The 13,775-nt window shown below is 39.1% G+C and overlaps 1 protein-coding gene across 1 annotated transcript in view; it reads left to right on the forward strand.

The window, feature by feature from the left end:
• LOC134841847 (uncharacterized) overlaps positions 1-6,573 on the forward strand; it is a 68,343-nt gene extending 61,770 nt beyond the window's left edge. The window contains exons 12-16 of the mRNA XM_063857887.1: positions 2,405-2,525; positions 3,897-4,073; positions 4,443-4,582; positions 4,902-5,169; positions 5,749-6,573. Coding sequence (XP_063713957.1) covers positions 2,405-2,525; positions 3,897-4,073; positions 4,443-4,582; positions 4,902-5,169; positions 5,749-6,573 — 1,531 coding nt within the window. The remainder of the gene's footprint in view (positions 1-2,404; positions 2,526-3,896; positions 4,074-4,442; positions 4,583-4,901; positions 5,170-5,748) is intronic.
• The last annotated feature ends 7,202 nt before the right edge of the window (positions 6,574-13,775 follow it).

Raw genomic sequence — 13,775 nt, forward strand, 5'->3', positions numbered from 1 at the left:
TTATGTGATGTTTTGGCTCGTTGGGAGTTCTGCGACACACTAAATGTGCCATTAAAATTTGTTAGAAGTATTTGTTTGCAGATTCCGCGAAAAATAGTGATAGTCATACACACATCAAACGGTGCTCAGACCTAAGGGGTCATACTGTGGCCTATTTACAATATAAAAAACCCAAGCCTGATTTTGAGTATTTCTGTGGTCTCTTGTGTGGGTGATGATTTTTTAAAAAAATCAGGAAAAGTCTTAAAACTTGTTCACACTCAAATTTACGTGATTGCGTTTTCATTTAGAAAAAAGCCAAAATCTACTATCGAACAGCAAAAGTGTGAAAATCACAAAAAGCGTGATCGACTTCTTGTTTCAAAAATGGCGAATCAAATCTTTACCTGATTATCTAGTCTTCTCAATCTGGATTGAAATTGTCAAAAAAGTGTCTATCATAAACTGTTCGGGGAATTCATTCAGCTATAAATTTTTCTTGGAAACTCGAATACTGAGATTTTGTAAAAAAAAAAGTCAGTATTTTTTTTCCATTTGCTTGCCTTTATTGTCTCTGTTCCAACTGTCTCTTGACTATGTTTTTCGATTTTCATGTTCTTCTTCTGGCTGTAGTCCACTTTCCTCCACATTTGAATTTTAATATTTAAAAAACTCACTCTACGTTGTCATAATGTAATGAAATTTTGCTAGGTGAACAACGTAACTTTTGTGAACACATTTGTTCTTCATACTTTACATCGTAAAATCAAGCATGTATCCATGATAACACATAAGACAAATGAAAAAAATAAATTTGGGGGTAAAAGTTGAAAAAAGCTCTTCTTCTGAATTGAAATCATTGAAATATTAGTTAATTTGACTTTTTGTTTGAATTTGTTTTTTTTTTCAGAGTTTCTCACGCAAAATTTGACTTTATTTGATTTTGTTTTGCTGTATTTCAATCTAAATCATGTTGGCCAAAATAAGCGCTGTCGAATAACGCTTTGAAAACTTCATGATTTTGATTACTCGATGTGTTTCATCTGTATGCTTTTTTATGGTCCGATTTCGATTTCTATCAGCTGCAAGTAAAAAAAATAATTGATCTGGATAACTGAAATCAATATTTGGATGCATTGAATTGAAAATCATAACTCTATTGTACAGAAGAACGGTGGAATCCCTCATACGCGAAGGACCGAATGCGCGAAAATAAAAATCAGCCAATCAGATTTAAGTTATCTAAAATTTGCAAAGAAAGTAAACATTTCCATGGACTGGAGTATTGATATTGCCCGAATATAAAAACAGCAGAACTATGCAAAATTTTCAAATTGTCAGTGACCGCCGCAAAATTGGGACAAACTTTATATTTCAAGGGTTTCGTAATGAAAAAAGTAAAACATTGCTTCATTTAATTCATTTCAATTGAATGGCAATTGCTTCTTTTTAAAAATTGACTTTCGGCTAATTTTGTCTTCGGTCCTTGGCCTACAAAATTTTTTGCCCATTCGGTCCTTCGCGCATGAGAATAGCCCCCCAGAAGAACAAGATAGCTCGTATCAGGTTCAAGACATAAATCGTTGACCGACCTTTGATCTCTGTAAATTAATTTTTATATATTCCCTCCACATGCAATATCGTTAAGAAATTGCGAAACTTTACATGAAGAAGCGCCTTATTTGGATCAATGAGCTAAGCTGATGCTGAGTTCGAAAAACGAAAAATTACCACCGGTGAAAAGAGGGACAGTTTTATTCGAGGGGAGGGGGATACCGTTGAAAAAATTATCTTAAAAAATTGAAACCCAGATCAGTATCTTTTATGTGGTGGGTGTTATTTAAAGAGTTTAAGAAAGGTTCTAACTTATAAAAGACTTGAAACATGCATGCAATTAGGTTTAAACAAACATTTTTGGGGTAGAATCAAAACCTGTTCTGGGCTTCTCATATCTGGAACAAAAAATGATTCAGTTTTAATTCAATTATTGTCGAATTGAAACTCTTGACGCCACTTGACGCAAAAGTAACTCCTACAAATTGGGAAACGTTCATGGATCTACTTAACAATCCCCCCTTTTCAAGAAAGGGGGAGATTGTTTACTAGATTACTTGTAGCTGATTTTCGACCAATCACAATCCACCAATCACAATTTGAATTTACATACAACGCTTTAGTGCGAACTTACTGTTTTTATTTACAGGGGTGGAGATTTTTTAGTAGATACAACAGGGGGGGGGGGGGAGGGGGGGGGGATTGTTAAGTAGATCCACGTTCCTTAATCATTTTGCTTCTTAGAGGCAAATTGATTGATGTTCTGTCTTTCGATGAGTGCAATTTTATGTCAGCACTCGTTAATAATTACGATTAAAAATTCATTCCATTGCCGAGCTGACCGACCGACTTGGCTTTGCTTTTGTTCTAGAGAGAGTCTGGAAAACATATCGGAAGAGGTGGCTAGTATTTCAGAGAAGACAATCTCTGTGCTGGACAGGATATCAATGTCCACTTCATTTGTGAAGGAACAGTTCAGTGCCAGTTTACAGGTATGAAAAAAAAATTGTCCATTGGTATTAATTCAGACAAAAAGGTATCTGAACAGAAAAAGTGATTTTTTAATTGACATTTCTAGAAATGGACACCTTCATATCAAATTTTTAAAGTTTAAGCTGTCATTTGTAAAACCACTCGCAAGAATAAAAATTACTTTAATATTTTATGACTTTTTATCTCTTATGACTTTAATTTAGAATGCCCCATTAAAACTCCATAGAGAAGTTGTTTTTGATAAAACGTTCACCATCTCACGCTCTGGTGTTTTTTATCACGCTATCTGTTTTTGGCCAGATAGGAATTTGTAACCATTTTGTGTAAAATTAAACCTGTCCTACTAGGGAAAAGCTGGTGAACACGAGGCTAAGCTGAGATTAAATTAGTTCCAGTCGGTTTAAGTAATGGTCTGATCAGTTGAACTTATCAGGGTAAAAATATTTGATCATCTTATGGATCATGATTGGGGTTATTATTGAATACTTTACACAATTTACTCTAGTTTCATGGGAAATAATCGATTATAATGGATTATGTAATGGCAAAAAACTATAATCGATTTTCATGAACCATCCAACCATGAAAATGGATTTTTAGGGGATTATAATCGATTATTTACCATATTTAAAAATCCGTTCAAATCGATTATTTTGACAATATAATCGATTTTTTCTAGGCCAAAAAATCCATAAAAACAGATTTTTTTCTGCAGAAAACTGTTTGCAGCTATTTTAACTCTTGTAAACGCTTGGCTGAGAACTTTGCACAATTATATTTCATAAATATTCCGCAGACATCATAATGCTAGAAAGTCAAAAATCATGCATGAATATGTAACTGAAAACATGGTTTTTTTTTATGATTTTCATTTTTCCTTTCTTTTCTCCTGGTGAGAAACATGTTGTATTTTATTTAATCGAAAATTGGAAGTTCTAAATTCGAAGACAATCAAATTAAATGTTCCGAAATTTGGCATAAAAAGAGTTTTTGGCAGCCATGATTTTTTCTCCAGACAACTTTCGATGGTCAAGATATAAAGTTTCGACAATTATTTTATAATTTATCAGCAAATTAATCAATGCCCTTGCCTAGAACACTACTTTTTTTCGTAATTCGGCCATTTTTAGCTGGCGAATGAGGTTATTTGTTTGATGTGATAATGTGTTTTGCGCACTGACTACTGGGGTCATAAAATTTTGGGCTACCCGCACACCAACCGGCTGCCATTGTTTGGCATAAGCTGTCATTTGTTCCGAGTTGTTCCTGTAACTTTAGTTTTGATAGTCCAACCATGGTTTTTGATTTGGGCGCTAATGGTGCTAACATCAGCAGAGGCTCATTCGGGACAACCCTAACCCTTTTTTTAGGAAATGAAGCGCACTTGTGATATGTGGCTCGGGGAGATAGAGGAGTTGCGGATGAGAGAGAGGGAGGTGCTGGACTATTTCTGCGAGGGGGGAGGGGTTGGGGGCACAGCTTCCAGACTGGAACACATTCTGGTCAACATCGACTCCATCATAGACAAAATCGAAACATCAATCAAGGTCAGATTCACATATGATACTTGGGACCTGTCCGCAGCAGTTTGGGACCTGTTCGAGAGAAAAAATCTATGTAGTAATTACCTGCCTCAAAAGATGAACATCAACATTTTCTAGTTTTCAAGTTTTCCGAATATATATTTTTTTCAATTGCCTTCAGTTGTCACGAGTTGGTTGCTTGTGTATGTACTTAAGTAAATTTCCTTTGCGCATAAATTTACTCTTATCTAAACTTTGTCTTGTTTTCAATCCTCCGCCCCCACATTTGAGTTTTAATTTTAAAAGCGTCTTTTGGCATAGTCAATGAACGAAAACTTTTTTAACCTTTTACAATCAACGTACAAAGAGGGGGTTATCTGAGTTTTGTTTCAGGAAAACGAGCTTCTGCAATTGCGTGAACAACAGAAACGTGAGCGGGAAGTGAACAAGCAGAAGTGCTACTCGGCCAGCTACAGTATGCTAGAGTCTGACACTCCGAGCAGCTCCTCGTGTTCCGACTTGAACAACGACAGGTGAAATATTACAACAGATGTTATATTATTGTTTGCTTATAGTTTGTTAGCCTTATAATCAGAAATTTCATATCTCTAAATAGTAATAACCAAAGATTTCCCACAATTTGTCAGCTTATGGTAACAAGTTTTGGATAAATTACCCTATATAACTCGGGTCAGATTGGAATTTTAAAACTGGCACGTTAATGGCATACTTGTTAAAATTCCATATCAACCCCTGGTGTTAGACTCCTCAATTTGATTCTGATAATTTATTTTAGTACACACGCAATTACACTAGCTAATGCATAATTTCTCACAAATATTCTATTGGCAGACTGAGCATGACTAATGCGGAGCTACAAAGTGCTCTTATGAAACAGAAGACTGAACTACAAAAGACCAGTGGGGGATCCTCAGGCAGGAGAAGATATCACCACAATCATCATCACCACCGCCACCATCATGCGCAACAGCAGCAGATCAAACACTCCTCTACGTTCTCACATTTCCCACCAGCCGACAGAAGTACCTTCTCCTCTGAGGACGCCAGCTGCGAGTTAAGCATCTCCTCAAAATTGCCCCCCCCCGCCCTTTGCAATGGAGTGGGCAGCTCGTTACACTAGGACCAGTTTTCATGTTTATTGTGGCTGTTGTAATTGAAGAATTGGATAATTATTAAAAAAAGAGAGGGGGTGGGTGAAGTTAATAAAGAGATTCAGTGATTATTTAATTTTCGCTTTTTGCTCAGACCTGGAACCTCGTCTAAAAATTTTTTATCCTCGTTGAAATGGGTCTTTAGACCTATAGATACTAAATTAATCCAAAAACTCTAAAATTATTCTAACTCAAAAATAACTTCAAAAAATATTCCTTGAACTTAATAAAAAGTTTTTTTTTTAATTTTCAGGCGTTCTGAAGAAAGTTTTGACCAAAAAATTGCGTTTACAGTGTCACGATTTTCCCCTTTAAATCAGTGCATATAGACCTTTGAACAAATTTAGGAATTGTCAGCCGAAAACACATGTCGCAAAATGGAACCTAAGGGTTTTTGGTTAGAAATAAACTCAATATTTTGATAGGGGTATCCGCCCCCTCCCCGAACTCAGTCGGTGGTCTCATGGCAAACCTACAAGCAACTCCCAATTGCAGACGGATTTCATGACCGATTTGGATTTTTTCAGGATGTGAATCGGAGTCCAAATGGAGATATGTACAACGTGCTACTCAAGGAAACGCCACACAGACCTGGAAGTCACCCGAAACACCCACACAGCTCATCCGCCGCTCTAAGCGAAATCAAAAATGCCCGAAAAGAACAAATTCGACGAAACCGCGAGAGGCGAAAACGAGAAATACAAATACTCACGCAAGCTGCATTGAAACAGCTAACAACTGAAAAAGAAGACGAAGCCTTTCTAGGCTTTGCAAACCACAATATCGACACAGATAATAACATTGAACTTGGCGAAGTAAGTTCGGAACAAATATTTCAACAAGGTAGTAGTCGATTTGAAACATCTCCTGAGAAAAGTAGTCTTTACCCTTCAGATAACACAAGAAAGGACACGTACGCGATTGGTAACCCTTCATTAAGAGAAGTTTCGAGTGCACCTGAAGGTGAAAAATCGAATATCAAACCGGAGTCATCAGCACAATGCGCATCAGCGCCGGAAAGCTCAGCCAACGATCAAAGTCTGAACCCCCCACTGCAGAGTTTCTCAGTAAGAAACTACAAGTCGCAGCATTCAGTTGAAGAAATTCAGTTGGCCACAAAAACTATGATTTCCGATCAAACTCCGAAGTCAGCAGTGCAAGATAGTACTAGCAAACTAAATACGAAAAACTCCGAACACGACAGTAAAATTGAAGACAGTTCGTGTACTTCTTCCGACTTTCAGAGCGAAGAGGATTCGTCTGAATTAAGCTCAGACGAGGCAACGATCATTGAAAACTCAGGGCCAGCAAAAGTAGATGTGGCTAAAAAAAAGAAGCTTGCCAAACTTTAAACGGCTAATTATTTATGTTGAATAACAGATTAATCAATTATCAGTGGTATCAAATATTTGTTTTTCCTCGAATTTTTGTGGGGCGTTCTAAAATGCCGAAGTACAACAGTGCCAAAACTGAAATTGCCATCAATTAAAATGGTCATTTTTGGCTTTTCAACTTCCCGCTATATGAATTAATTTACTTGTGCAGTGATTTGGGACCAGAAAAAAAAACAGTATTCAAATTAATTGTTGGCACCTTTTTTTCGACTTTTCTGTACTGTCCCACTTTTTGTGCTTTTTAGATATTCAAAATAAAAAAGAACAGAGCAGATGAGTTGAGCGCATTGATAAAGTAAGAGAAAATTGTTTGCTGAGCAAAATAAATGCTGAATCTTTTCGATTTTTTTATGAAGGTGAGGGGAAACTTTTTCTCAATTAGTTTTTTTCTTAAACTTTAACCAGAAATAAAAACCCTTCCGTCATTTTATTTATGGTACTTGATTAAGAGTCATGAACGTGGTCATCAAAACGTGATCGGTTTCTTGTTTCAAAAGTGCATTTTATTTTTAGATTTATCAGAGGAATAAAGAATTTACCTACTGATCCATTGTTCTCAAATTGGGTTAACTCTTTCTCAAAAAAAGTCAATCATGAATGTTTAAGAAAATTAAAGAGCTTTAAGGCCTTATACTTTTCTACTTTGAAATTTCAAAAGTTGAAAATTTTTCAAAAAAAAGTCAGAATTATTTTTTGTTTCATTGAGTTTATTCACTCTTTTCCAGCTGTCTGTTGACTATGTTTTTGGTTTGGAAAACAAAACACACTTGAATCCAATTTAGTTATTTACTTTCGTTGTTCGCAAAAACTATTTTGCAAAAATTAGTTGAAACTCTCAAATTAGTCCTCGCACTTGTGAAACCTGACCGACTAATCACAAACCATCTAATTCTCTAAAAAGTAAGTTTAAGTTAAATTAAGAAGCAAAAGCAAAATATCGAAATTTTTTAAAAGAAATTTGAAATGATTCAATTGGTTATGAAATATCTAGAATACAATGAATACATTTGTGTCTCAGGTCTACTTCAGAAACAATGAAATCTAAATTTAATCAAGACTGCTTGTATCAGGACAAAGTCCTGAGTGTTGCGACTACCTTTTCAGGTCTTTAAGGTTTTTTGCGGAACACTTTTATTTTTTCAAGCGGATTTATGACATTTTTCTTAGACCTTTTCTTGCGATGCTCTGCGTATTGCTTTTAACTTTTGTTGGCACATTATGTTGTTTTTCCAACACTTTGTTTTTGCTCAAAATCAATTCAGAGAAGTTATCATCACCATTCTTGGTTATCCCCACCAACTACTTCGAAAGAGAACTGTAAACTAAAAAGTGTGGATTACAGTGATATTTCAAACATCAATTTTTTTTGTTTTGTTGCGTTTCTATAATAGAGTTTCAGTTTTTTTCTTTCTATAAGTCTTTTTGTCCCTTTACAGTAACTTGACTTCAGTTGTCTTCAAATTGTTGTTTTCATGCAATGAGCAAAGTCATTGCATGTCCTGCCTGAAATATCGGGCATCGAGAGTCACAGTAAACTAGTTGATTTGTAGAACTGCTCAAATTGGGCTAACAGCCGGTCTCATTTTGTAATCGTAAATTTAAAATGAAAATTTGGGGCGGGCTTAGGTGGAGATTCCCAAACCTAGTCCTAAATTCCTAGCAGAGCTGAGGTGGCTGATGTCGTCGTTGATGAGTCGATTCGTGTTGTGGGTCGTTGTCTTGGTCGTTGCTAAGGTGGCTGCTGCTGCTATTGTCAAAGTGTCGATTCTTAATGGAGACAATTGTCTTGGTTGGTCGTAGAGCTACGGTGGCTCCTGTCGCGGTGGAAGATTCGCTGTCCTTGTGGAATAGTCGAGTTTTGTTGTATACTGTTGTCGTCTTTGCAGGTTGTTTTGTCGATAGTAGAGGGGTCGACTCAATTAGAGTGTTTCATTGGTCGTAGTTGGAAAAATTGTTGGTGGCTGAGTAGTGTTGTCGATGATAAGATCTGTGCCAAATTTGTCACTATTTGAGTGATGCTCTCCTGGCAAAGTTTGATGCAGGTTGGTTCCAAATCGTCGTTGCAGAGGTGAATATCAGAGAGTGATCTGTGGGTCGGATCGTATATCTCACAAGAGAGTAACTGCTGAGAGTAGTAGAGAGTGGTTCCCATTTTTTCTTTCGAGATGCGTTCAATTTGGGCTGATGGATAAAGGGTCGGTCGAAGTGTCGATAATCTTTTCTGGTTTCTTTGATTTGATAAAATCCATAATCTTCTACACGGTTGTAGTCGCGGAGTGCTAGCCAAGTCGGTTACAAAGATCCGGCGCTGTTGGGTGAAAAAAAATTGGGCAAACAAGAAATTCTTCTAGTATCCATACTGGCTGTCCGTTGGCTATCGTTATGGTTTCAGAATTCCATTTCTGGCGAGGAAGAAGCGTTGGCACGAATTCTTGAAGAAGGCGTTTTCATATGTGATTCGAGAGCTGCTGGGCGAACTTCCATCGTTTCGTGATAGTCGATGGTGGCCTTGATTGTCCTAGAAGGAAAAAATTTGGGCTGAAGGCCTCAAAATCGTTTGGAGATGAAGAAACTGTGGTGATCGGTCTGACGTTCATGAACTGTTTGACCTCGCATAGTACTGTGTTGAAAGTGTCGTCAGTCAGAGTCTTGCTTGCTACCAATGATAGCATAAATTGCGTTTTTCAGGCTTCGAATGAGGCGTTCCCATATGCCTCTCAAATTAGGCGCATGTTCTGGGTTGAAGCTCCAAAGAATTTGAGAATTCCAAAAAAAATCATGAACAACTGTAGAGTCGGTGGTTTCGAAGAGTTTTTTTTCGGCTGCTGTAAAGTTTGTCCCGTTATTGGAACAAAGTGTAGAAAGGGTTCCTCGTCTAGCAAAGAAGCGCCGAAGTGCACTGAGGATGGCATCCGCAGAGAGGTCATGACACATTTCGAGGTGCACGGTACGTGTAGTTAGGCAGGTCAAAATGAGTCCATAACTTTTGTTGTAAGCATTGGCTGTCTGAGATTCGAAAGGTCCAAAAACTTCCAGTCCGGTATTTTGAAAGGGGACGAGTTTCTCAGAGGGAAAGCGGGTGCATGGTAGAGCTGCAATTTCAGGCTTGACACCATAAGCTCATTGGCGGGGGCATGCGTACCAACTGTTGCAGACTTTCGGAATCTGTGCTCGGCCGTGTAGAATCCAGGACTCGGCATGTAGAGTGTTCCTGGTGGGTTTGGGTGGAGACTGCTGGTTTGTGACATGAGTATGTTCAATCATTAGCATAATAGTGGGGTGTTTGCCGTCGAGAATGATAGGGTATTTCAAGCTAAAATTCAAGTCTAGTTTTTTGTAAGCGTACCTGAGCTCGAAGAAGTCCTTTATCGTCGATGTACAGGGAGAAGGGTCTAATGCGGCTGCTGGGTAATACTGATTGACCACGTTTTAGAGCGGCGCATTTTGTGGTGAAAGTATCTAGCTGCGATTGCTTCGGAAGAAACAATTCGGCGTTGGTGATTTCGACTGACGTCAAGATGTGGTTATGGTCTGTCTGCGTTGGCAGAATGCTGCTGGTTGGGTTGGTCGAATGCGGCAAACTAACATTGTCTTTTGCGTAAGATCCTCGTGATCTCAATCGACCAGACATGGGAGAAAATAAAAAAGTTGTATCCGATGGTGTTTTGTAAAATTAAAGATTAATATTTCAAGCTAAAATTCAAGTCTAGTTTTTTGTAAGCGTACCTGAGCTCGAAGAAGTCCTTTATCGTCGATGTACAGGGAGAAGGGTCTAATGCGGCTGCTGGGTAATACTGATTGACCACGTTTTAGAGCGGCGTATTTTGTGGTGAAAGTATCTAGCTGCGATTGCTTCGGAAGAAACAATTCGGCGTTGGTGATTTCGACTGACGTCAAGATGTGGTTATGGTCTGTCTGCGTTGGCAGAATGCTGCTGGTTGGGTTGGTCGAATGCGGCAAACTAACATTGTCTTTTGCGTAAGATCCTCGTGATCTCAATCGACCAGACATGGGAGAAAATAAAAAAGTTGTATCCGATGGTGTTTTGTAAAATTAAAGATTAATGTCTAACCTTTAATTTGAGTCTTTCTAATGCTCTGAATACAAAAACAGTTGCTCGAAGCAGTAGGGTCCATTTCGAGAAATTTGTGGAACCAACAAAGTTTGAGTGAGCGATGAAAGACTATCTGTGAGAACGCTCGTCTGTGTTATCCGTCGAAAAGAGAGAAAAATTGAACTCAGATATGCAGTTTTGGGCTGTGAAATCTGAAGTGGCGCGGATCATTGCTGGCTGATGCTAAAAGGAAGTCTGGTCCATGAAACCAACAGCAGTTTGGTGTGAATTCGGCAAAGGGAATTCCTCACGCTCAGTCGTCTGCAGTGTTAAGGTTTCCTGGGCAGTGTTTCCTATGCGAAGCTAAGGAGAGGTCTAATATTTCTCCAACACGTCTGGCTCCTATCAAGGCAGCTTGTAACTCCAGTTTGGTTATGGTATGCTGCTTTAACGGTGCAAATCCAGCTTTTCCATGGGCCCGTGATATATATTCTTCGGCTTGCGATTTCGTCTTTCTTAACGAAAATTGAGACGGAAGCAGGAGCGAAATAGGAAACACCGCAGAAAACATGCAGAGAAAATTTTGATTACTTATGAATAAAATATTGGCAAGGATTGATCACTGCTTGAAGCTGCTTGATCTCACAAACTAGTGTGAAAAATTCTGGCAGGTTGTCGTTGCTGAGAGGGTCGTCCCATGAGAGTCCTTGTCTTCAAAAACTTTGCCACTGCAGTTCATCTATTCTATACAGCTGGTAGTGCCTCTTAAAGTCATCACAGTCTGAAAGAATGTGAATTTGGTAGCCTCATGAATTTTTTCCGAAGTTTTTTGTTTTTCAGCTCGTCCAACGCTCGTGAGAGCTTCTTCATGGACTTATTTTTGTCGGCCTGCTGGATTCCTGCCTTGGTTTACTCGTCATAGTTGACCTGGTGTCTTTCTCTCTTGCTTAATGTCTGGAGAACTCCACGTTGCTAGTGTAATCAATCGTTGTAAAGAGCGCTGTCACTACGGAACCTGGCTCATTCCATCTACCGACTAAGCGACCCGCCAACTTGACCAAATGTCTCATCTTCCTTCTAACAATCGGGTTTCCTAACGTATCATTCGGGTCCGTGATAGTCAATCTTCCAGATACTCACGTTACTTGCCTTTCCTTCGTCTCACTCAGTTCATGTGGCGTTAACAAATCCACAGCTCGGTTCTTCTGTCACTCTCAGGTGCCATAACCTCTGTCTGTTTTAATCAGTCAGATCATTCTTTGTATTTGCGTCTAAAACGCTATACTTGCTCTTCCTGTTTCATGTTACAGTCTTGGAATAGCCCCCTTAGCATACCATCTTCTCGAGTCCTGGCTAACTCCCTCCATATTCTGTCCAGCTCGTTTCCTGTCTCTCTTATGTCTTCCATTGTCTGATTTGTATGTACTTTGTCTTCTACTTTCGCCCTCTTTGGTAGCACACCTACTTCCAACTGTCAATCAGACGATGAAGCCTACTGACGTCAAGATGAGGTTTTGGTCTGTCTGCGTTGGCAGATTGCTGCTGGTAGGGTAGGTCGGTTTCGGCAAACTAACCTTGTCTTTTCTGATAAATACTCTTGATCTCAATCGACCAGAGATGGGAGAAAACAAAGAAGTTGTATCCGATGGTGTTTTGTAATATCAAAGATTGGTGTCTAACATTTAATTTGAGTCTTTCCAATGCTCTGAATACAGAAACAATTGCTCGAAGCAGTAGGGTCTATTTCGAGAAACTTGAGGACCACAGATGTTTGAGTGAGCGATGAAAGACTATCTGTGAGAACGCTCGCCTGTGTTATCCGTCGAAAACAGAGAAAAATTGAACTCAAAAATGCAGTTTTGGGCTGTGAAATTTCAAGTGGCGCGGGTCATTGCTGGCTGATGCTAAAAGGAACCGGGTCCATGAAACCAACAGCAGTTTGGTGTGAATTCAGCAAAGGGAAATTGTCACGCTCCGTCGTTTTCAGGGTTAAGGTTTCCTGGGCAGTGTTTCCACTGCGAAACTAAGGAGAGGTCTAATATTTCTCCAACAAGTCTGGCTCCTATCAAGGCTGCTTGTAACTCCCGTTTGGTTATGGTATGCTGCTTTAAAGGTGCAAATCCAGCTTTTCCATGGGCAAGTGATAAATTTTTTTGGTTTGTGATCTCGTCTTTCTTAACGCAAATTGCGAAGGAAGCAGGAGCAGAATAGGAAACACCGCAGAAAACATGCAGAGAAAGTTTTGATTACTTATGAAAAAAATATTGGCGAGGAATGATCACTGCTTGAAGCTGCTTGATCTCACTTACTAGTGTGAAAAATACTGGCAGGTTGTCGTTGCTGAGAGGGTCGTCCCATGAGAGTCCTTCTCTTCAAAAACTTTGTGGCAAAATGCGAAGGCGAGTAGTAATTGGTGCGGCGATTCCTATTGGGTCGAACACTGATGATGAAATGTGAAGCATATTCCGTTGACTTGGTTTCTTTTTCAGTAAATTGCAGAAATTGGTTGGCAAGAAAACAAGTGAGTCGCTTGCGATATTCCACTGAGTTCGTAAATTTCGTTCGAGAAGTTTGACAAAACAGAAGCTAGGTGTGTCTTTGTGTTCATGGGTACAATTCAGATGCTCAACACTGGATCTTCTGCCACTGCAGTTCATCTATTCTATAAAGCTGGGCCACGGTAGTGCCTCTTAAAGTCATCACCGTCTAAAAAAATGTGAATTTGGTAGCCTCATGAACTTTTTCCGAAACTTTTTGTTTTTAAGCACGTCCAACACTCGTGAGAGCTCTTCTTTATGGACTTTTTTTATCGGCCTGCTGGATCCCTGCCTTGGTTTACTCGTCATAGTTGATCTGATGTCTTTCTCTTTTGCTTAATCTCTGGAAAAATGCACGTTGCCAGTGTAATCAATCGTTGTAAGGAGTGCTGTCACCACGGAACCTGGCCCATTCCATCTACCGACTCAGCGACCCGCCAACTCGACCAATTGTCTCATCCTCCTTTCCACAATCGGGTCCCCTAACGTATCATTCGGGTCCTTGATAGTCAATCTTCCAGATCCTGACGTTACCTGCCTTTCCTTCGTCTCACTCAGTTCACGTGGCG

Source organism: Symsagittifera roscoffensis, chromosome 3 (genome assembly GCF_963678635.1).
Source record: "Symsagittifera roscoffensis chromosome 3, txSymRosc1.1, whole genome shotgun sequence".
In the NCBI taxonomy this organism is placed as follows: Eukaryota; Metazoa; Xenacoelomorpha; order Acoela; family Convolutidae; genus Symsagittifera; species Symsagittifera roscoffensis.